This window comes from Dromiciops gliroides, chromosome 4 (genome assembly GCF_019393635.1).
Source record: "Dromiciops gliroides isolate mDroGli1 chromosome 4, mDroGli1.pri, whole genome shotgun sequence".
Classification (NCBI taxonomy): domain Eukaryota; kingdom Metazoa; phylum Chordata; class Mammalia; order Microbiotheria; family Microbiotheriidae; genus Dromiciops; species Dromiciops gliroides.
The window spans coordinates 274,605,732-274,630,592 of record NC_057864.1 but is presented as its reverse complement, the minus strand read 5'-3'; the positions used below and the strand labels follow the sequence as shown (position 1 = coordinate 274,630,592).

The following is a 24,861-nucleotide window of genomic DNA, read 5'->3' as shown; positions in this document are numbered from 1 at the left end:
TATGATATCATCCATCACATGGATGTGATTACTGGAACTTGGAGACTTCATCTTTTTGAAGGAGAAAGGAAAGGCTTAGGACTTCTAGCTTTTGTAGTTCTCCACTTTTTTTTAACCCTTTCCTTTTTTTTTTTCTTTCTTTTTCTCAGGGCAATGAGGTTTAAGTGACTTGCCCAGGGTCACACAGCTAGTAAGTGTCAAGTGTCTGAGGCTGGATTTGAACTCAGGTCCTCCTGAATCCAGGGCTGGTGCTTTATCCACTGTGCCACCTAGCTGCTCCCTCCCTCTTTTTTTCTAACAAATCTGCCCATGACAGGACTAGGTAGTTATTTAAATAATAAAAGTTCCTCTAGAAGATCACTAGGACCATGCCATCATGTTCTAGGACAACAGTGTCAAGATACAGTTTTCCTTACTTACTCTGACCCTTGCTTCTTCCCCACATATAATGTCCATATATCTTCCTTTGCCTCCAGTTTCCCTAATGGCTTCCATAGTAAAGCTTCTCAGCCCCCATTAAACTTGATTGGCCCCAGGTTCTCAGACAGAGCCTCCTGGCCTACAACCATATAAAGGCCAAACCATGTGTATTATGTGCCTCGCAGATCTGGTCGATGTCCAAAACCATACAAGTCACTATAACGTATGATAACTGACTGAGAAGATACATTAAATAGAGATGGGGGGGGGTGGAATATTCAAAGAAGCCAAGGGCCATTATATTCTAGTTGCCTATCCTTGCTGTGTTAGGGCAAAGTAAACTTCCTGTCTTAAAAGTTCAAAGATATATGATTACTGTATTTCATTCCAATATAAAATCTCAACTAAGAAAGGGTTGGTTTTAGAGCCATACCTACATTGCATGTCCATTTATACATTGGATATAATGACAGTATTTCTAGTAATATAATACTTATTGCTACTAGAGCCATCTAGTGCTACTCCTGTGGCTCATTCTTGGAAAGACCAAATGCCTTTAAAAAAAATCCCAACCCAGACCATATTGTAATGATTGGAATGATGCCACCTACTGGAGACTAACTATAAGAAAGCTCCACCATCAGGAAAATGCCTCAGAGGGCAAGGCCATGTGGCTTTTCCTTGGCGTCATGAAGTGATGTTTGCTCATGGGTGCTGTCTATCAAGGCTACCAGGCAATCAACTTGAGGAGCCTCCTATTTTCTGGGAGGGGACAGGAAGGAGGAAAGAGGGCCTGCGCAGAGAACTCAGTCTCTTTTTGGGGTTCCTGACTTGATGGTGGTGGGGGCGGCAGAGGACTTCACAGGAAATTTAAGTCTAACTCTTGCTAAAGCTTATAATTTATTGGCGACCACTCATTAGATCTTTTAGACAGACTAGTTAGAATTTTAGCCCTTAACAATATTTTGATTACCTTATCAGATGAGTTCATTCCTTGTTCTTAAGAATTTAGTCTCTCAGAAAAAGAGAGTGGGATTATGTCAGTCACCATGCAAGTTATCAAGAATGCACAGTTATATACTGTCCCATAACTTGTCTGCACTTCCCAATTCTTAACTGAAAGTTAACAATAAAAAAGTATGCATTTAGCAACTGAACATCACTGTGTTTGGAGCAAAGTGCTGGTGAAGAATGATTTAAACATTTAGATATTACTTAGTTCTTGCATTCAAAGAACTTAGAAACACATAGATGGAGAAGACATTAATATAAAGAGGTAAATGAGATCTTCCAATGCTAAAATCATATGATCTGACAATGGTGAGCAATGATATATTTTTTTAAACCCAGAATTTTTGTGGCACTTTAAGTTTTATAAATTTTATCCTGTCTTATTGTTACAAAAACCTTTGGAGATAGATGCTATTTTATCCCCATCTTACAAATGAAGAAACTGAGGCATACAGCTAGCAAGTGACTTGATCAGAATCATATGAGTAAGTGATGCAGAATTTTAAAATAGGTCTTCTTGACTTCAGCCTCAGTGCTCTAATTTCTGTGTGGCCTATAAATGATAAGGATAATAGAGTACCATAACGACGTGCCATGTGATAGAGTTTTCTTTAAAGATATCATGGAAAGGGTATTACTTACTTGAGTTGGACTTAAAAATATAGCAACCAGGGGGCAGCTAGGTGGTGCAGTGGATAAAGCACCAGCCCTGGATTTAGGAGGACTAGAGTTCAAATCAGGCCTCAGACATTTGACACTTGCTAGCTGTCTGACCCTGGGCAAGTTACTCAACCCTCATTGTCCCACAAAAAAAATACACGTATATATATATATATCAGCCATCAGGACTTAGCACCAATACATCTTTTCTGAAGGCTAAATGGTACTCATTCCTTCAAATGATCTACCTATGACATGAGCTCCAGGTTTCTCAACACTGAAGTTGTACTCATCTAGAAGTGTTCCAGTTCATTATGTTCCTTCTAAAAGGAGGATCCTAGAACCTCACAAAATAACTGTAGGCATGATTTGACCAGAGCCAAAAAGTACTGTGAAAAAACAAAAACAGAAACAACATCTCTTGCTGTGGATGTGACTCTTCTATTAGTTAGTTGAGCTTCAGATCATGACTCATTTTTTTTGCTTACCACATTCCATTAGTAACTTATACTGAGTTTTTGGTTTATCAATAGCTAGCATTTACAGAGCACTTTAACATTTCAAAGGCACATTCAATCTCTCAACTAACATGCTCCTAGAACTATCATATTTTTCACAAAACCCACATATTTTCTATTCTATATTTATGGATTTCACTTTTTCAAATTTAAGGAAAACATTAGATTAGTCCCAGTTTAACTCCATCTTATTAAATTTAGTATACTTTACTAGACTTTCAAAGTAATTTAGTGTTCACAACTTTACCATCTAGCATACCATCTATCTATTACTCTTTATGTCCTAAACAAATTTCAAAAACATAGACTCTTTCACTCCCTTGAAATAATTGATAAAATTTTTAAAGAAAACAAAGCTAATGACAGAGCTCTGTGGCATTGCACTAGAGACTCACTAGTTTAACATTGACTGGATACTGATTAGTAAACTACTTCAAAATACATCTATTTGTCTTCATTAGTAATCCAGTTCATAATTCTCCATATTTTCCATAAGGAATTAATTTCTCTGAACTTCAGTTTGCTTATCTGCAAAGTGAGAAAATTTGGTCTAGATTATCTCAAAAGCAGTTTCTAGCCCTAAATTCTATATCAGTATGAAATGTTTTATGAAATGTCTTATCAAAATTCAGATATACTATGATATCCCTCTATCAAGTAACCGTATCATAAAAGGTAATGACGTTATCTGAGCATTTCTTATTTAATTTTTTTTTTAGAATTTCTTTTTTTTTTTTGGTGAGGCAACTGGGGTTAAGTGACTTGCCCGGGGTCACACAGCTAGTAAGTGTTAAGTGTCTGAGACCGGATTTGAACTCAGGTACTCCTGACTCCAGGGCTGGTGCTCTATCCACTGCGCCATCTAGCTGCCCCAGAATTTCTTCTTAATAAACACATACTGGCCTCTGATGATTACCTTTTCCCTTGCTAAATTCTTGTACTTAGCCTTAAACTGTCACATTACATACTTTGCATGTGGTTATGTACAGTTTGCTTTAAAATGCCATTTTCTTCTTATTTAACTACTTTATAGATAAAATGACATTATTTCATCTTTTAAAAATTTTCCCCTTCATTATAATATTGAGGGCATGTCAGGAATAATAAGTATTAATAGGAAGAATTATCTCTCAGGAACAAATGCTATCTCTGACTGATAGATTACTTTTAAAAACAATTATCTGTATTCCCCAATTGAAAAATGGTCAAGAGTTGTAAATAGGCAGTTTTCAGAGGAAGAAATCCTTGTTATCAACAGTTATATGAAGAATGCTCTAAATCACTAATAAGTAAAGAAATACAAATGAAAACAACTCTAAGGTACCACCTGATACCAATTACATTGGCTAAGATGACAAAAAAAAATGAGAAATGCTGGTTAAGTTGTGGGAAAACAAATACATCAATGCATTCTTGTTGGAGCTATGAACTAGTTCAACTATTCTAGAAGGCAATTTGGAACTATGGGAAAAAACTATTAAATTGTGTACACTCTCCAATCCCATAATATTGGTGTTGAGTTTATACACCCAAAGAGATAAAAGAAAAAGGATTCATATGTACAAAAATATTTAGAGCAACTCTTTTTTTTTTTTTGTGGTCACAACGAATTGGAAACTGAGGGGATGTCCATAAATTGGGGAATGACTGAGCAAGTTATGAATATATTGGAATACTATTGGGTTTTGTTGTTGTTGTTGTTTTTGTTGTTGTTTGCTTGTTTGTTTTGCAGGGCAACGGGGGTTAAATGACTTGCCCACGGTCACACTATTAAGTTTCAATTGTCTGAGGCCAGATTTGAACTCAGGTCTTCCTGAATCCAGGGCCAGTGCTTTACCCACTGCATCACCTAGCTGCCACCAATACAATTGTTTTTTTTAAGAATTAACAAAGGGAATGGTGTCAGAAAAAACTGGGAAGATTTCTATGAACTGATACAAAGTGAAGTGAGCAGTGAAAACAATATATAACATAACAACTATATTATAAAGATAATGAACTTTTAAAACACTTAGTAACTCTGATCAACATAATGACCAAACACAACTCCAAAGAACACACAATGAAATACAATTTCCACCTCCTTAAAGAGAACTGATGTATTTGAAGTAACTGAAAAAACTTTCTTTTCTTTTTCTTAATCTCTGTTCCTTTTTGGACTTGGCTAATGTGGGGATTTGTTTTGCACGAAAATACATACTTGTAATTAGTTTTATTTTTCTTTCCTCCTCAAGAGGTGGAGGAGGGGAGGGAAGAGAAAGAGAATTTGGAACTGGAAATAAAATTGAATTTTAAAAATTATATATGGAATTCTATTAATGCTAACCATATGATATGATTTAGCAAATTAAACAAAGTTGTATTTCCTTTAATATTTAAGAAATCTGTGATTTCATCATTGTGGGCACTTGCTACCCTGAAGGAAAATGTTAGTATTTAATATTTAACATAATTTTCTTATTTTATTTAATTATCTTCCCTTCTATTGGTATTTTAATACAGTCTTTTTAAATAAATAAAAATACATTTATTAATGTATCTCTCCCCCTCTTCTACCAAAAAAGTCATTAGAGGAGGAGAGGATAACAAAGAAGAATAAAGGAAGATAAGGAAAAAAAATTACCTCAACATAATTAATGGATGCATCAACATGATAATAATAATGAGCTTTATAGTATATTTACTATTTTATGCCCACAGTTCCCCATCTCTCTCACGAAAAGGAAGAGATAAATTTTATGTTCTTTTCTTTGGGAATAAGCGTGGTTATTATAACTAAATGACACTTTGTTCTTTCCATTTAAATTGCTGCCATCAGTGAATAGATTATCTTCCCAATTCTGCTTACTTCATTCTATATCAGTGCATATGTGTTCCCATGATTCACTACATCTATCTTATTCATTGTTTCTTTCAATAAAGTGATATTCCATTACATTTATGTATCACATTCCCCAACAAAAGCTAAAACATACAAAAACAAAAATCAATGTATCTTCATCAGTTATTATGACCAAGAAATGCCTTTACTCAGGCCAACATTCTATTGTTGAGCCTTTCTGAAAATTAACCAAATCGGTCCTCGTATAATAAACAATATGTCACTGGAAGCCTATCCCTAGTCTTTCCAGCTTAATGTAGGACCTACCAGAGCAAGTATTCATAACACAGCCTATGAATTCAGGGTCACCTTTCCAGGATGAAGTGGAATTCAAGCTTTAGTGCCAGAAATAAAGAATGAGTTTTAGTCAAATCAAAAGAAATATTCAGTTTCAATCACACAGAAACAAATAATTTAATGCTTTTACACTCTGTAGCTAACACATGATTATATTCTAAGACATATCCATATTACCTTTTAAAAGCACTACTGTCTAATCAGCTGTTGATGGATGATGACTAATATAATCACCTAAGATCTGAGTCTTTCCCCTGAATATACATGAACAATGTGTGGACATGTGAAATATAGGGATTGGACTGGAGTATCTGTAAGGAAATTTTCCAGCTTTCAATATTAGGAAAGTGAGCCTCACAGTCTATTTAAGAAAAAGGATAAAACCTACAGGAGATACAGATACCGCAGAATATTTCCCTTATCACTTTCTCTCAAATTTCAACAATAAATTCAATTTTTGAGGTCATTCTAGAGATATGTACATTTTAGTTGATAAAACATAACAGCCTGGCATGCTGGAAGACTATTACCATGTCTTTTCCCCAAACTATAACATTAACAATTCGTTCAATGACAATTCATTCATTTGGAATTATCTAAAGGCTTTTAACTATCTTTGTCAAACTCCTCCAGTTGATCTCCCATCTACCAATGTCTTTTTTTTAAAAAAATGTCTTGCCAGGAATTGAATGAAATCCACCAAATATACTCTATCCAAGCCTAAGTATAGTGAGACCATTGCTTTCTTCATTTTCTATACTTGTAGCCTGTGATCCCCTTAGTATGTTGTACTTCCATATCACATCATTGACTCATATTGAGTGTGAAAATCATGGAAAACCAACATATCCTTTTATGGGAATAATTATCTAACAATATTTCCTCCATTTGTATTATTTAAGCAGATTTCTAAAACCCCAATGTAAGATTTCACATTTTTAATAGTAAACGTATTGTTTTATGATTAAGATATCTGAGCCATGAGGGCATAGGATAGAAGAAATGAGCAAATTTCAGTGATGGAGAAGAACTAAGGAAAGTTCCAGTGGTCATAGTATAACATTACCAGTCATGGTGGGCATAGCAGGAGGAAAATTCAAAAGTCAAGGGGCATGTCAGGACATTGTATAATCACTACTCACTGGTGGTGGTAATAGATTTATAAATTACCATTTTTGGCCTTCTGCAAGTACCCTTTCTGGGCCTCTAATAATGAGATTTGACTAGTTGAATTCCGAAACCTTATACTTAGAGCTTCTCTTACAAAATATTGTAGGAAAAGAAGCCTGAAAAAAGAGAATGAATTGAACTGAATAAGAAAAGGAATCATGAAGTTTATATAGAAAAGATAACACTCAAAAAGAAAACCAAACATTAAATTTGAGGAGGAAAATTTTGGTAACAAAATCAGTAACATATGAAGACGAAAACAAAAACAAAAAAACAAACAAAACTCAACTTCAGATCTTGATTTTACTACTAACCTCTTTGACAAGAATTTGCCAAAGAAATAGAATTAAGATCTCAGGGCTTAAGAGAAGCCCCAATAAGATTGTAATTGGTAAGTCAAAGGAGGTTAGAAAAGATAAGTTAAACTAATAAGGATCTTTAATGCTTAAGAAATGTATTTTTAAAAAATATGATTATAAAGTTGTTGAAGTTTTGTCTCCTCCATTTAGAATATAAGCTCTTGAAGAGCAGTTATTATTTTATTTTTGTCTTTATATTCACAAGGCTTAGTAGGTACCCAGAACCTATTAAGCTTTTAATTAGTGCTTGTTGGCCTATTGATTGAAAGGGGAAAAAAAAAAACAACCTTAAGTGTGAATGTTAAGTTATAAAGAGGTGATAAAATGTAAAGCTTTGAAAAAAGTGCTTAGGAAGTTAGTTATAAACACTTATAGTACTTTACAAAGCAAGCCTGAGAACTCATAATGACTTCATAGAATAACATATTTAAAGGCTGAAGTGTCCTTAGCAGTAATCTAATCAAATTCCTTCATTTTATAGATGAGAAAACAAGGTCCAGTGAGATTACATTACTTGCCAAACTTCACAAGGGTGGTAAGAAATAGAAACAGAATTGAAACACAGGTCCTATGAATATAAGATTGACACTCCAAGTTCTATGTTCTTTACACTTATCCACTGAGTATTTGATGGTAAAATTGATTGTATAGCTAATTACTATCTATGTCCCACCTGTAGATTAGTGGTTAGTATGCCGCTGAAAAGAGAGTGGAGGAGTAACTGTACTACACTTGTCAGGGACAGTGAAGTTTTCCATTAGGAAAAAAATGGAAGCAAATTTCATTGATCTGAAGTGCAAAAGAAAAAGTCTGACCATTGTCAGAAATTTGAGAGTGAAAGAATAGTGCACAATGGAAGAAAAGAAGGAAAAGAACAATTGACATTTTGAACCTAAAACCAATTTGAGCCTTCCTTTTGAGGAAGCTTGTTGCTCTGAGGAGGAAGCATCTATTTGTCCATCAAGGAATGAAAAAGTAGAACCACAGGAGCTAGGCCCCACTGAGGCCTTGCACTTCTAGCTTCTCTGACAGAACACAGGAAAAGAAGCTTGAGAAGACAGAATGACTTGAACCCAGTAAGAAAGAAAAGGGAGTAAATATGGGGAATTGGACTTGTGAAGAAAGCCAGACATTAACCTTGATGAGGAAAATTGGAGGTGGAGGGCGAAATTCAGTAAGATATGAAGACAAAAAAAAAGTCCAGTTCCAGATTTTCCTTCTAGTTTCTTCGGGGGAAAAAAAAAAAACTTGCTGAAAGAACAGAATTATGACCTAAAGGATTAAGAGAAGAACTCAAGAAAATGTAGGTGAAGAACTCTTTCTTATCAGAAGAGAGTAATGGTTGTTGATGAATTCTTGCTCAGTGATACCAAGGAAGCTTTTGCCCAATCTAATAATATCCATTAAAAAAGCCTTTTGACTTCCTGGGACATGTATCCAAGATATGACAGAGAACCTCATAGGATTTACCAGATGACTAATTCCTGTTTCTGGTGATTCACATGGGCACTACTGCCAGAAGATACCTAGAAAGTATTGGCAAAGATTATATAGTTTCAGGCAAGAAACCAAAAGACCATAGGGGCACAGATTGTTTCCTCACTGGTGCCTTTAAAGGGAAAGAATATGGAAGTGAAAAAAAAATTGGAAAGTAAAGTATCTGCATAAGAAGTTTGTGGTTAACAATAAGATCTGGATGTCTGAAATAAAGGTTAAAATATAGGAAAAGCAGACAGGGATGGAGTGCAGTTATCAAAAACTGGTAAGAATATATCTGCCCTTTGTATTTGTCTTATTAAAGTTTTTTAAACTGAAAATAGAGGGGAAATAAAGTAGCTATAATCACACAAGAAGATGAGTTCAGATGTCTAGAAACTCACAAAAATAAAATTCAGAAATTGCCCTCATAGTTCTCACTGAGTCTTGGTGGGATGAATCAAAAACTAGAATGCAGCTCTATTTGGGTATACCTTATTCACACAGAATATGATACATAAAATCCTGGAGTGGATAGTAGGTATAATATCCTAGTATACTCCCATCATGAAGTCTAGGAGCCACAGAGGGAAAATATGACAAAGAACATTTGATTGAAACTGAATGGGGGAAAATAGAAGTGATTTTGTCATCAGAAAATATTACAGGCCACTTGAACAAAAGTAGAAAAGTGATAAAAAAAAAATTTGAGAAAACAGGTAACAACACTGACACAGAGACATGATGTTGTAGTGATGGAAAAATTCAATTGTCCAGAAAGCCAATGGAGGATGCTCTGTACCTACATCAACATATATGATATATTTCTTAATTGTCTTATTGAAAAAAATCATTCTTCTAAAGATGGAGGAACCAATGAATATAAATTCTATTCTGAATGTGATTATCACCAGTAAGGAAGAAGGGATAGATAAATTGGGCATGTGGAAATCTTTGGGGAAGTGACCAAACCTTCTTGCAGCTTGTTGATAGAGAAGAATCTGAAAGATAAGATGCAGTCTAAAATACATCCTGTAATTTGGAATTTGGAAAACCCAATTCCAAAGGTTTTAAAGAAGGATAGGAAGAATCTCCCAAATCTAAAATTCTGTAGGGGAAATCATCCCAACTGAGAAAAGAAGCCTCAAGAATGAAAATCTGAAGCCACAAAAGTGAACCATACTAATGAGGGGGGGAAAAAAGAAGTGGTCTAAAGAGACGTGTTAGGGGAAACTTACCAACTCAGATAAAAAAAAATGTTCAGAAGATGGAAGTAAGAGAAAAAAAAGAGGATAAATACAAGATGATGTTACTGTCCTTTCAAAGCTCAGTATGGGCTGAAGCTGGCCAAAAAAGCTAAGGACAATAAAATAAGGTGGTTGTTTATCTACTTGCTTTGACAAGAAAAAAAGGAGGTTTAAGGAAGGAAGAAGTCCACTGCTTAATGTAAACGAGGAAATGATAACTGACAACAAAGAAAAATCAGAACTATTCCATTTTCTTTTGATTCTATTTTCTCTAAAATGGAGAATAATCTTTGCCCTTGAAATCACAGAAAAATGGTAGCTGCCCAGGATAAGTAAGCAGATAGTAAGAATCACTCAATGAATATACATTATTAAGCATGTACTTTGTGCTAGACACTGTGCTAAGCCTACTTGTTATTATCAAAGTAACCTGGTCCAGGAAATAGATATAGATATAGATGTAGATATATGTAGATATAGATATAAATATAGATATAGATATAAATATAGATATAGATATAAATATAGATATAGATATGGATATGGATGTAGAGATAGAGATGGTTTTGCATATATATATTATATATGTATGTATGTATGTATGTATGTATGTATGTATAGTTTTGGACTGAAAGAAGGCCTATGTTATTTCTGAATGACTGTCAGTCATATTTTAAACTTTATGCAGGACCGCAAAATTTTGTGAGATAACTAATAACAACCTTGATGACTAAGGCAGGAATCAAAAATATTGTGACAAATTAGAGCATAAGAGATTGTCTAATTAAATGAAATTCAGTAGGGATAAAGATAAAGTCTTACACTTAGGTGCAGAAAAGCCAGCATGAATTTGTTAATTTAACACATGCTAGATTAATCTCATTTTTATTAGAATTTTAACTAAACAATAGATCAGAGAGACATACATGTTACATCTTTATTTTTTTTAATTTTTTTTTTTGGTCAGGGCAATGAAGGTTAAGTGACTTGCCCAGGGTCACACAGCTAGTAATTGTCAAGTGTCTGAGGCCAGATTTGAACTCAGGTCCTCCTGAATCCAGGGCTGGTGCTTTATCCACTGCTCCACCTAGCTGCCCTACATCTTTATTTTAACAAATATTTAATGTGGATTGGTTGATAATAGGATTACATTAATTCAGCACTAAATACATTTTTTGATCCAAAAATTTCAATTTGAGGTAAAGTCTCTAGTGGAGTACCTTAGGGCTCTGGCTTTAACCTAATTGTTCAATATTTTCATTGATGACTTGGAAGAAAATATTATGGCATTTTCATTTACAGTGACAAAGCTAGAAAACATACCAAATCATGAAGATATTTTGGCAGAATAAAAAATAACTAGATGAAATTTTAAAAATTTATATAAAGTGTTACATTTGGGGTCAAAAATTAATTTTACAAACAAAATGTCTAGACAGTGGTTCATACAGCTCACAATTTAGGACAGGGCTGGTTGATATAGAGGACTAATTCAAGATGAGTCAACAATGTAATGGAACAACACAAAAGATTACATAATATTATATTTCAATAATTCAAAAATCTGTAATTATATTGATGTATACACCCCCTCCACTGATACAGATTGCAAACACTCCATCACTTAGTAGATGGTTTTTTATAGTTGCTATGGAAAAAAAAAATCCATCATCCTGTGCCCAATGTGGTGATTAGGTTTTTTTACTTAGTAGCAACAAACTTGAGACTGCTTTAATAGATATATTATATTTAGAATGAGGGAGGGGCTAGGTGCACATAATCTGCCTTGCTCAAATGACATTTGGATAAAATAGACATTTAGTTCTGAGCACAAGCCTTTTGAAGGGACAAGCTGGAGCCTGTATCTACTCAAGAGGGCAAAAAAGTTCATGAGCAAAATCAATCTGGTGAAGTAGTGGAAAAAACACTGGATTTGGCATTAGAGGCCTTGGGATTAAGTACCACCTTTGGACTAGGATGAATCACTTAACTTCTCTAAAGGCCCAGTTGTTCATTTGTAAAATGAAGAAGTTGGGTTAGATGACCTAAAGAAGAGGTTGGGTTAGATGACCTCAAAGGTTTAGCTTCAATATCATGAATTGATTGAAAATACTGACTTTTTTTAGCCAAACAAGAAGATTGAAACAAAATGTCTCTTGAAATAGTGGAAGAATTGTTATGTAGGATTAAGATTATGTTTATTCTTTATATTTTCCTAGGAAATAAGAAGGAACACTGTAGAAGTTGCAGGGAAATATAATAACTCAGTGTAAGGAAGGAATTGCTAATAATTAGAGTTCCCCAAAACTGCATTTAATGTGTTGAGAGGCAGAGAAATCCCATTATATTATTTTCAAGCAAAAGGTACATGACTATTTTTGGATGTATTGGACAATTCAAGCTTTAGGTTGAAAGCAAACTATATAACCTCTAAGATTACTTCCAAGATTCTCTGGTTCAATGATCTCTCTGCTTCTAAACTCCTTTCCTTTTCCATTCTAATCAACTATGAATGCAAATGCCAGACTACATCTTTCATCATATTACTCCCCTACTAAAAAAAATTAAATGGCTTTCTATTGACTATAAAAATAAAGTCCAAATTAGTATTTAAGTTGGCCTTCAAGGCTCTATCTATCTATCCATCCATCCATATGCATATGCACAAATACACATATACACACATATATATACACATAAACATATCCATACATACATTCACATGTGCATGCATACCTGAATGCATATATACATATTACAGTCTATAGTTCCAATCTCATCTACTAGTCCTCTGCTCGACCCAGACTTGTCTACTCCCAGAAAAATACCATGTATATTCCCCAAACACAAATTTTTGTTCACATGATATGCCATATGCTCATTTTCTCTCTCTTCCTATTTGCCTAGGCACATCCTTTCAGGGGGGGGTGGGGCAATGAGGGTTAGGTGACTTGCCCAGGGTCACATAGCTCGTGTCAAGTGTCTGAGGCAGAATTTGAACCCAGGTCCTCCCAAATCAAGGGCTGGTGCTTTATCCACTGCACCACCTAGCTGCCCTCTGCCTAAGCACTTCCTTACACTCACACACACATATGCACACACACACACACACACAAACACACAAATGTGTGTATAATGTGTATACACAAATATCTACTTATATCCATATGTGGCAGCTAGGTGGTGCAGTGGTTAGAGTGCTTGGGTCTACAGTCAGAGGACTCACCTTTCTGAGCTCAAATCTAGTCTGAGACAGTTATTAGTAGTGTGACCTTGGGCAAGTCTTTTTAAGCTTGTTTGCCTCATTTCCTGATCTGTAAAATGAGCTGGAGAAGGATTTGGCAAACTACTCTAGTATCTTTGCCAAGAAAACCCCAAATGGGGTCACAAAGAGTAAGATATGACTGAAATGTCTAGATAACAATAAACATATTCATTTGTACACATGTGCAATATATGTATATATGATGTGTACAGATTATATATGGAGATTTAATATATATATGCACACATATTATATAGCACCAAATTCTATCTTTTCTATAAAAGACTCTCTAATCATTCCTTTCCACAGGGAAATTTCCTTTCTTTTGACTCAAAGCATGTATAATCTGTTCACTTTTCATTGTATTTAGTTATTTACAATTTCATTTTTAAAATTATATATTTTTGCCCTTGTATAGTAATTTAATGGTATATTACTGACTTCACAGCATTCTGGATAGGAACTACTACAATATGCTGTTTTTCCCAACAGCAACTTTTACAAGGTTATCTTTCTAACATTTTTTCAATATTATTTGCCAAATGGATAAATGTTAATTGGTACTTAAGTGACCTTGAACAAGTTATTTTACATCTATGGAGTGAAGCTCCCTCATCTATAAAATGAGAGAGTTGCACCAAATTTCTTGCTTTAAATCATATGATCCTCTGATATGAAATGAAATGAATGAATCCATGAATGAATGAGGATTCATGAATGAATGACCCATGGTGCTGTCATTGGCTTCTGGGAAAAGAGTGTATACATTTTGGGGGCTGATTGTAGCTGAATAGACTGAGATACAAGGATACACTTGGAAAGAAAATATACAGAAAAAGTATTACATATAATAAATATAGGCACATATCACATTATGAAATATTCTAAACAATAAATCAATTCAAAGACACTAAATAATGGTAATGAACCAAAATTCACAGGAAAAATATGTTGAAAGAAATACCTGGAAACATCATCACAGTTCTGCTTAAATAACACCTCAGCAGACCACATTATAATTTATAAGCAAAAGGATTGAATACATGATCTTAGCATTAATGGTTTTAGAGCTTTACAACTTTTTTCACTATTGACATAATACAAGATTTTTAGATATTTGCATTTTGCATTAGTTCTATGAATAGCTTAAACTAATTTCACATTTCTATTTCTTTTTATGCTCTCCTTTTAAAGTAGGGGAGGGTCAAAGCTAGATAATCTACAAGTTCCACTACAGCTCAAAATATAAGCATCCTAAAATATTGTCCTGATATTATAGATGGAGAAACCCAGTACTTGGAGACATAAAACAACTGTTCATGTTCCTTTTCTGTAATTGATTAGTTATTTGACCTTGGGCTGGCAACTTAACCTCTCTAAACTCAGTTTCCTAATCAGTAAAAAAAGAATTACAATAACAATATTTCCACTACTCTCTTCACAGGATTGTGTTGATGAAATTGATTTAGAAATCATAAAGCATTGCATAAATGTAAAATACCATCCATCATCATCATCATCAGATTTGGAACCAGGTGATGAATACTTTTCCCCAAGAAGCTCACTGTACAGTCCAGCTGACCTATCATTTTTATGCTTTATCTCCTATCATACTTTGCCTCTGCTTTTATATCTTTCTACTGATTTTCCCTTTGTTTAGAATTAACTAATACCTCATCCCTGCCTCTTAGAAACCATTGTTTCCTTGACAACTTAGCTCAAACATCTTTTATATGACTCTTTTTCTGATATCTTTAGTGGCTCTTCCATAAAATCTTAATTTCACTTATTTCATATATATGTCTATTTATACACATAGACATATATACATATGTGTGTATGTGCAATTATCTAAGTAGGGGTTGCCTTTCTCAGTCAAATGCACACTCCTTAGGGCATGGACTGTTTAATTTGTGTCCTTAGATCCCCAGTGCCAAGCATATATAAGGTGCTTTATAAATGCTTATTTATCAACTGATTGCTTGATAGACTCTTAAAGGTCACCTGCTAAAGCATGTAGAATCTGTAAAGTAATACTGGGAGAATCTATACTGATGAAAACTTAAGTCCTAAGGAGATCTGACATTATTATTCAAGGTCACATACTGAGGCAAGACTAGAATCCAGGTCTCCTTATTCTCCTCATTTGAGTTTAAGGACAAATAATATTGAGCTGACATTTAGTGCCTTAAGGCTTTCAAAATGTTTTACATGTATTATCTCATTTCAACATCATTAAAATCCACATTTTACAGAAGAGAAAACTAAGGCTCAGGGAGGTCAATTAACTTCCCTATAGTAATAAAACTAATAAGTATCAGAGAGGGGTATTCAGATCCAGATCTTCTTGAATCTAAGTTCAGTACTCTTTCTACTCTACCACCTTGACAAAGAATATAGCTGGCATTTTGTGCCCTCCACAGTTCCTAATACATTATTTGTGCATGTGGTAATTGCTTAATAAATGTTTGTAAAATGAATGACTCTGCTTCTATGGTTGCACGGAAAGGTTGCCTTCTGATATGGTAGAGGAGGTGGTAATTTATTTTGTGAAATTGTAGGGTACTCTAAAGATTCCTCATTGAAAAAAAAAGACCAATCTGTCTACCTAGCCCCATGGCCAGTTCTATAGTGGCTAAAATCTCCATGATTAGAGGTGCATTTTTCCCCTCTGCCTGAGAAAAGTAACACATTTAGCCTTATTAGTCATTTACACCTTCATGAGAATGGATTGATTTGATCCTCCCTCTCCTGACAAAAGTTGGATATATCAGATAGTGGAGAAAGAAGATAAATCATAAAGGGACTGAGCTTCTGAGAAATAGAAATTGGGAGCCTTTGTGAAATGAAGAAGCCAATGACATAATTCATCTGCTTCACTAATATGTAAAGGCTGGGTCCTGATACACTGCTTTCCCAGTAGACTGTCATGAAGGAAATGTTTTCTAGAAGATAGCATTAAATTAGTGGGCTCAACAAGGCTACAATTTTCCCAGTAGCCAGTCATTTGAAAAAGAAACAGTGAATGGAACCTGAAAAGAGGTTGATTAAATCTTCCTACTATACTATGATATCTCACCTTCATATCCAATGTTGCCTCTTTATATTGTGTGAGTGATGTGCTTTCTTGTCCTGTCACTCTCTGCATAAAATTACTTACACTAGAGGCAAAAAAGAGGCAATTCTCTATCTAATCCGTTTTGCAAATTTGACAGTGACATCAAAGAGCAGGAAGTTGCCGGTGAGTAATGACACTGCTCATTTGTTTAAATGTCAAACCTAAACCCCATCAACTTTCAGGGAATAGCTGAGTAAAGAAGAGGTTTCAGGTCAGCTAGAGGATTTCTGCACTTTCCAGTCAAGAAGAAAATAACTCCAAACATCTTGAGGGTGAAGTAATTCTAGGTAATTCCCCCCCCCCTTCCTTCCTTCCTCTTTACATAGTTGACCTCATCTTTTCAGCACCTAGGTTTGTGGACAGTGCTCTCCATTTCCCCAGATATTTGCAACAGGCAGGATCACTGTAGTATGTATTTCCTAAACTGGGAATCAAAACATTCTCAGACATACAAAAATACCACAAAAAGGTAAGAAGTAATAATTTCATCCTCCCTTCCCCAGCATTTGAGGGGAGTCAAAGAGGAGGTTGGTGAAGGGGAGAATTGAGGTAGAAAGTTAATAAACATAAAAAAGGGAAGGAGTTGGCTAAGTAATATCAAAAATACCTCTTCATCTGTACTTGTATCCTCAAAATAGTAAATTCTCAGTGCAGATCATTCATATTCCTCAATGGTTAGGTTGCATAAGTGAGGAGATAGCTCAGATGTTCAGTGAAAGCCATTCATTGACAATAGCTTCACATGGATATAGGGGAATCCTGGGAACTCATTACCACATCAGGAAGACTGTAAAGCCCAAGAGAGAATGGGGACCTCCATAAATTCTTTATTTTTGTGATGTTTTATCATCATGCAGTGATCAAGTGGCATTATACCTGAAACATTGTAATTCTGAAAACGAGTGAAAGGAAGATGGGAATCAGTTCAGTTCAGCTATATAGTCAGAACTATGACAATGCCCATCTCCATCAGCATTGCAAATAATTCCATCCTTGCTGGATAGGTCTTATAAATGTGTTTTTATACTAAAAAATTATACACACATGCATGTATGTATGCATGTGTGCATGCACATGAACACACATACATGCATACATACATTTAAAAAGGAAATTTTATCTTGGAGATAAACTAAGGACATACCTATGTACCCATAGGCATTTTGATATTTCTCATAAAATAACATCTGTCCATTCTTTCTAGAGTGTTGGTCTATCACCTATCTTTGCCCATGTATGCTTCACAACCCAAGGTTGTTCATTTGAGGACAGAGGACAACATCAAATTAGTATTGAAAACTTGCTGATAGTTTACTGTTCTCAATCTCAAGTCATTCCTGGCTTTTGGCTTCCAATACACCCAACAGTTCACTCTAGCATACCTGCCCCTCTGGATTCCTTCTATTTCCTTATATCCATTCAGGGGAACCTGTTTCTAAATCACCTCTTCTCTTGATTCCATTCTACTTAAGCCTCCTTCCACCCACCCCTGTCCTAGACATTTGAAACATCATCCCATTGAATGTTGATAGCTCCCTCCCTGCAAGTTTATCTTCAATCTCATTTTTTGTTTTTCCTCATACCTATCCCAATCTCACCTAAAGTCCAAAGGTTTTCTCCTTTAAATAGAAGAGAACTGTGGGTTCCCACAGATCACAAACACACCCTACCTCCCACCCCTCACTCCCACCAGCAGCTGAACAAGAGAAGAGGCAAGGAAATTAATGTTCTGTTGATTGCCTCCTTTCCCAGCGCCAGGGTCCGTCCTTTCTGGCTTCTGTATTCTGAACAGTAACTAACAAAAAGCCAGAACAATATAAAATCTAGACATCTGATAAATCTTTGTAAGAGAAATGGTTGAGACTTTTCTCAGATGCCGCTCCTTTTCCCCCTTCTTCTTTCCTAACCTTGCACTGTTCTTTTCTTCTCTGGTTCAGTCCTTGAGGGAGACACTCCCTAATATGCTCTTATCTCCCACTCCCCCCTTAGTCTGTCTGGGCAGCTGCTGCTAATAGCTAGAAAAGGGCAATCTGCCCTGCCTCTGGAATCGCGTTATGACTTTAGCAGCCCAAGTGAGCCCTTTCCTTAAGAGGGCAGGTCTGGTCTGCAAGTAGCACACAGCTTTGGCACTCAACCTAGCTAGAGAAGTACCCAGCTTCAATAAGAAGACTAATTTCCTTCACTAAACAGGGTCCAAACCTATAGCCACTGAGTCACCTCTCCTTCCGCCCCCAGAATGTTTCAAGCCAGGTAGAGGGCAATGAGGTGGGAAAGAGTGAGGGATGAAAGGCGGGGTGGGGGGCGGAAGTGATTTCCCGTGCACAGCAAGGTAAAGACAAGATTTCAGTGCAATGCCCCCTGGTTAATCAAACAGGAAACTTTTTTTCACTAAACGGGAGGAAGCCCGCACCTACCAAAGGCATTAACGCTCAGACCCCTTTGTGTCTATTACCCAGGGGAGCACAGTGGGGTAAAGATACCTTGCCCAATTTCTGGCAGAGGGAAGGTGACTGTCCTTTGGAGAGCTGCCGGAGGGGACACTCACCCAGGACATTGCCAATGAGCGCCACGATGAATACGATGATATAGCCAGCGATCAGAACCCATTCATATTCTTTGGGGTGTAAGTATTCTCTCCACACGTAGCGCAGCAATTCCTCATCGTCATAGAGCGAGAGATTCCCCAAAGGCTCCCGAGTCCTGTTGAGCTCTGGACAAGATGACCAGTTCCGACAAGGCGGGGAAGCCTCCTGTTTGGGGCCAGACATCACGGGCTCCGGGTCCGGGGGTTCTCAGTGCTGTAAGCTCGGTTTCCTCTTCGCCACCTGCTCCATGGGCGCTCCGGGTTCGCGGGGGGAGAGAGGCTGAGGGAGGGGAAAGGAGAGGGAGGCGAAGGGAAGCAAATGACGTGAAAACTTCCCGAGCCAATGCCACTCCGAGACTTTGCCTGGGGAACTTCTCCTCCCGCCACCCTCCTCTGCCTCTGCTGCGTTGATTTTCCAGACGGGTTTGCGCCCGAGCACGGAGGCAGCAGAGGGAAAAGGGAGCCAGCATCCAAAGCTGCAGCAGTGACACTAGGAGGAGCAGCCTGAAGGAGACCATTCCAGCATTGAGTCTTCAGCCCCCCAGCCTCCAGCATCCTTCCTCGTGGAGAGGGGAGGGGTAGGAAGGGTGCTTGGGAAACAAAATAGAAATGAGAGGCGATTGTAGTGATTGGAGCTTAATTCTCTTTCGGAATTTTAACAACTACCTTACGCTCGCTTGTACTCTCACAGTTTCTGCACACATACATCTCTAGATGCGTGCAGGCATGGCAAGGATATACATGCAAGATTAGCCCATTCTTTAGGTGAGTTTTATGATCAATCCATTGGGTACAGCATAAAAATTCTAACACAAGCTTCCTCAAACCCAATGACTTAAGAGCGTCATTTAAGGCAAACATTTGAAAAACAGACATGCATGTGTTTTCCAACTTAGCACTTGCCTAAAGCCCTGAGTGATGTTTTTGTTCGTTTGCTTGTTTTTGGTTTTGTTGTTTGTTTCTTTTTTCTTTTTTCTTTTTTTTTCTTTTTTTTGCTTTTCTTCTCCCTGGTAGGTGAAACTCTTCTCATGCTAGAAAACTGATTTAAGATGGATTTATTTTTGGCAAAGGCGAGTGTCAAATGACTTTTGAAGGACATTAAGGGGTTGTAAAAATGGTCACAGTTTTGCTTTGCTTTCTAAAGAGACCATCTACATTCCATTCAACCTGGAGTCCCTCACAAATGATATATTAGAATGAGCAAAGAATTCTCAATGGTGAATTCAAATACTAACCTGATTTATCCCCTCACTGAAATATTGATAGCATGACAGATGTAACTGTCATTCAGATGGGGCAGTGGGAGAATTTTCACTACCAGATAGAATTTCCTTTCACAAGTTAAATGTTTTCAGATTTGGCAGAACATTTTCATGAGCTTTTCCTATTTATTACTTCAAATTGTATGATCATGATTTCATAATGAATAACAAGGAAAGTGTTTTAGAATATTAGAATCCTGGAGTTGAAAAAGGGCCTTAGTATTATTTAGTCTGTTTTCTGACCCAATGAAAAAATGACTTTACAATGTATCTTTCCTTCAGGATTCAACTCAATTCAATTTCACAAACATTCAAATGCTTCCAGTGATGGGAAGAGCATCATTATTATAAGTCAACCCATTCCATTTTTTGGAAAACTCTCATTAAAAAGGCCTTTCTCAGGGGCAGCTAGGTGGTGCAGTGGATAAAGCACTGGCCCTGGATTCATGAGTACCTGAGTTCAAACCCAGCCTCAGACACTTGACACTTACTAGCTGTGTGACCCTGAGCAAGTCACTTAACCACCATTGCCCTGGAAAAAAAAAAAGGCCTTTCTCATAGTGAGATGAATGTTGACTCCCTACAAGTCTCATCCAAGAATATTACTTTCTGCAGTATAGTGAAGTCTAAAGAACTTTGAGATTGGAGTCTCTTATGATCTGAAAATCCCAGTTCTACAGCTTAGTGCCTCAGCAACATTGGGTAATTCATTTAGTATCTCAGGGCATGAATTTCCATGAAATTAGTGAGCTTCTTTAAGATCCTCTGGGTTTGGGGGCAGCTAGGTGGCACAGTGGATAAAGCACTGGCCTTGGATTCAGGAGGACCTGAGTTCAAATTTGACCTCAGACACTTGACACTTAATAGCTGTGTGACCCTGGGCAAGTCACTTAACTCTCATTGTCCCACCAAAAAAACAAAAACCAAAACAAACAAACAAAAAGCCCTAACTAATCCTGAAAGATGATCATGGAACATTTTATACATATATATTCAATTGGCATGTTTAAGATCCTCTGAGATTGGGGGCAGCTAGGTGGCACAGTGGATAGAGCACCAGCCCTGGATAAAGGAGGACCTGAGTTCAAATCTGACCTCAGACACTTAACACTTACTAGCTGTGTGACCCTGGGCAAGTAATTTAATCCCAGTTGCCTAACCAAAAAAAAAAAAAAAAAAAAGGTCCTCTGTGGTTACCCAGAGAAAGTCTATAAGTCTATTTCCTCTTCTACAAGATAATCCTTTAAATATTGGAAGACAATTATGATTTCTCCCTGTTCCTTGTCCCCAATTTTTATCTTCTCTGTGTTAAATATGTTCAGTTCATTCAAACATCCTAATTGCCTTCCTTTAGACATAATCCAATTGATTAATTTTATTCTTGAAATAGAGAGAACCAAATGGCATTTTTATTAGTCAAAGTACAGTGATACTGTCAAGGACCATATTTTGAACACAACTTCTGTTAATGAAGTCTATAAAGGAATTCGCTTCAAATAGGGGTGTGGTATTTTTCATAAGAACTTCTGTCCAGCAATGTCATAAGATACAATTATAGATTTAGAGTTAGAAGGAAGCTTTAAAAAGTGTGTCTAGTCAAGCTTCTGACTGAGGAAACTGAAATATCAAAGATGCAATGGTAAATGTTCAACAATAGTCACTCTGGATTTGGATACTACACATTTGAAAATTTTAATCTGCATTGAGTCTAGATGCTAAACAAAATAATAAATTAATTCCTGATTTGTAGCATTTGTTGATTTCTGAATTATAAATGCTCACACTGAAATTTTAACAAATGACTCTAACCAGGTGACTCCCACACAGTCCTGAGTTTAATTGACTAGCCGAAGACTGCACAAATATGATACAGGAAGAGCTGGCATTCTAACTCATGTCAGAAGACTCAATGTCTTGTATTCTTTCAAGTGAATCATACTCTCTCAGCCATTCTTTACTCGTGCTTTTGATTTTTGAATCTATGTATCTGATTTTAAAGCACTGTCAAATTTAATATCATTAGATTTGGTCCTGTCTTCCAATCTTGAAATTCTGCCTATATTGTAAATTCTGATTTTTCTTTCCTATATATTAACTACTTGTCTATACTTGTGTAATATTAAAATTTACTAGAAATAAGTCTCCCATTCTAATCCAAGTCATTGATAAAAATGTTATGCTATTTTGCCCCTTGTGGACAGTACTGAATTTACTTGATTTGTTTTTCAGTAATACATTTCCTACCTATCCAAACTATAAAAATAGGTTGTTTCCATTGCTCTGCAATAATACAATTAACTGATTTGTTTTCAGGTGTTTTTGTGTCAACATATATCATTTTAATCTTTCTATGTCGGGTACCTACAATAAAGCATCGTGTTTTATTGAAGTGATAAAAATAGGAAAATTAAAGCATTTTCAGGGCTTTATTCTGATTGCTAATTCATGCCACAATAAATCATAAATTGACAACTAAAAGGCACCCTAGAGATCATGGAGTCAAGCCCAGTCATTTACAGTAAAGAAAGGTACAGAGAAACCAAATGCTTTGTCCCAGGGTCACGTAGCTAATATATGTCTGAGTTGGGATTTAACACAGGTCTTCCTGACTCCAAGTTAAGCAATCTATCCACTATACAGTGCTGTTTCTCTGAATTTATTTTGATCACATATATATGTCATTTCCTCCCACTCATGATTTATCATGTTTTTTAATTAAACATACAGTACCCCCATTGATATGTAACAATCTCTATTAAATCTCCCCTCCCTCTTTTTTTACAGGAACACTAAATTTGTCAACAGTACTTCCAATTCTATAAAGGAATAGGAAGAAGGTCTTTCAATAACTATTTCCTTATATGGTCATTAAACACAATCTGTCAGGTTTAAGCCCCCTTAAAAAAAAAAGACCTTTCCATTCCTTTGTTATTTGTTTCTTCCCTTTACCACAGATACAGTGGAAGAGCCCACAAAATATTATGGAGTAAGAAAGAAAGTACTACAACCAAATAAGTTTTCCTGGTAGAAAAATGTGATTCTGTGTATGTCATTGATTTCTTTACAATTTTCTGAAACTTAAACTAACTAAAAATGTATTTTCAAAAAATAAAATAAAAAGAGGCATTGCCCCCCCCCCTTAACCCTAACTACAGAGAACTGTTTAGCTATTTTCCTTAAAACTCTATACTACTCCTTCGACTTTTAACTGTCTCACTGGTTTGGTATACTTAGAAGAAATACAGGATAACAATTTATGCAGTTCAGGTAATTAAAAAATCTTCAAATGGTGAGAGTAGTTTTAGGTTTAACTTTCTTCTTTTGAACAAGTCTTTATTATTCCATTATTATGTGCACGGTATTTAACTGTGTTATGAAGAATCAGAGAGGAAAATAAAACAGATCATGCCTGCAAAAAGCATGTATTCTATCAGAGGAGGCTACGCCACTCTTTTCAGTACAGTGTTAATTCTCCTGGATTTAGGCAATAAATGATCAACTTTGGGAGAGAAAGTAATAACCCTCCTAGAATATCATGATGTGCAGCAAGAGAAACAGGAGGAAAAGATATAGAATTGACAAAAAAAAAAAAAACTGGTCACATCACTGTTATACACAATCACACACACATATCCTTTAGAGTATTGCTATTTTCTTTTACTTTTTTTTTTCTTTTCAAGATACAAGGTTTAGGGGCAAGAAAGGGATTTAATCTATGCCTTACAAGGAATTTTTAAAAGATAGACAGTATGGAAAGATCTCTTTCTCTTAACATTCATGAAAAATTTTGGATTTTTGAAAATAGTATTTTGCATTGGGATTTTCTGTTTCTCTTGGTATTTTCAGAACTGAGAGCAGGCAATGAATATGTTTCCTCTCTGTTGGTTTGTTGGCATTTGGAAGGAATTTGCTTTTTCTCTTTTCTTTAGAAATGGAAATAAAATCTTAAAGTTCTGTTCCTTTCCATTTTATCTCCCCTTATCTTTCTTAATGATTACTATCGTGGGAAATTTAGAAATCTCTCTCCCTCCTCCCTCTCTCTGTCTCTGTCTCTCTGTCTCTCTCTCTTCCTCTTCACACTTTTTCTCCCTCTTTCTCCCTCCTTTCTTTTTTTCTCTCTACTCCTCCCTCTCTCCCTCCTTCTCCCTCTGTATTTGTCTCTCTGCTTCCTTCCTTCCCTTTCTATCTCTCCCTTTCCCCCTCCCTCCCTTCATCTCTCCTTGCTTCTCTCTCTGTCTCTGTCTCTGTCTCTCTCTCACTGCTTATAATATCCTGTTGACCTGCCCCTGGGTTGGAACCCCATTTTCTCGTCCCTCTTCTACATTGACTGATCTAAAATATGGCCACTTTTTCCAAGGTTAAATTAAGGTACAGTATTAAATTGAACACAGAATAAAGAAGTATAAATTTTGCCTTCAAGACTGAGGAAGATACCCACATCCACAAAAAATGAGGAATAGGGGTCAGCTAGGTGGCGCAGTGGATAGAGCACTGACCCTGGATTCGGGAGTACCTGAGTTCAAATCCGGCCTCAGACACTTAACACTTACTAGCTGTGTGACCCTGGGCAAGTCACTTAACCCCCATTGCCTC

The 24,861-nt window shown here is 36.2% G+C and overlaps 1 protein-coding gene across 1 annotated transcript in view; it reads right to left on the bottom strand.

Moving 5' to 3' along the window:
- HCRTR2 (hypocretin receptor 2) overlaps positions 1–19,434 on the bottom strand; it is a 156,555-nt gene extending 137,121 nt beyond the window's left edge. Inside the window, exon 1 of the mRNA XM_044004850.1 lies at positions 18,968–19,434. Within this exon, the coding sequence (XP_043860785.1) occupies positions 18,968–19,190 (223 nt within the window). The 5' untranslated portion in view covers positions 19,191–19,434. The remainder of the gene's footprint in view (positions 1–18,967) is intronic.
- Positions 19,435–24,861: the final 5,427 nt, after the last annotated feature.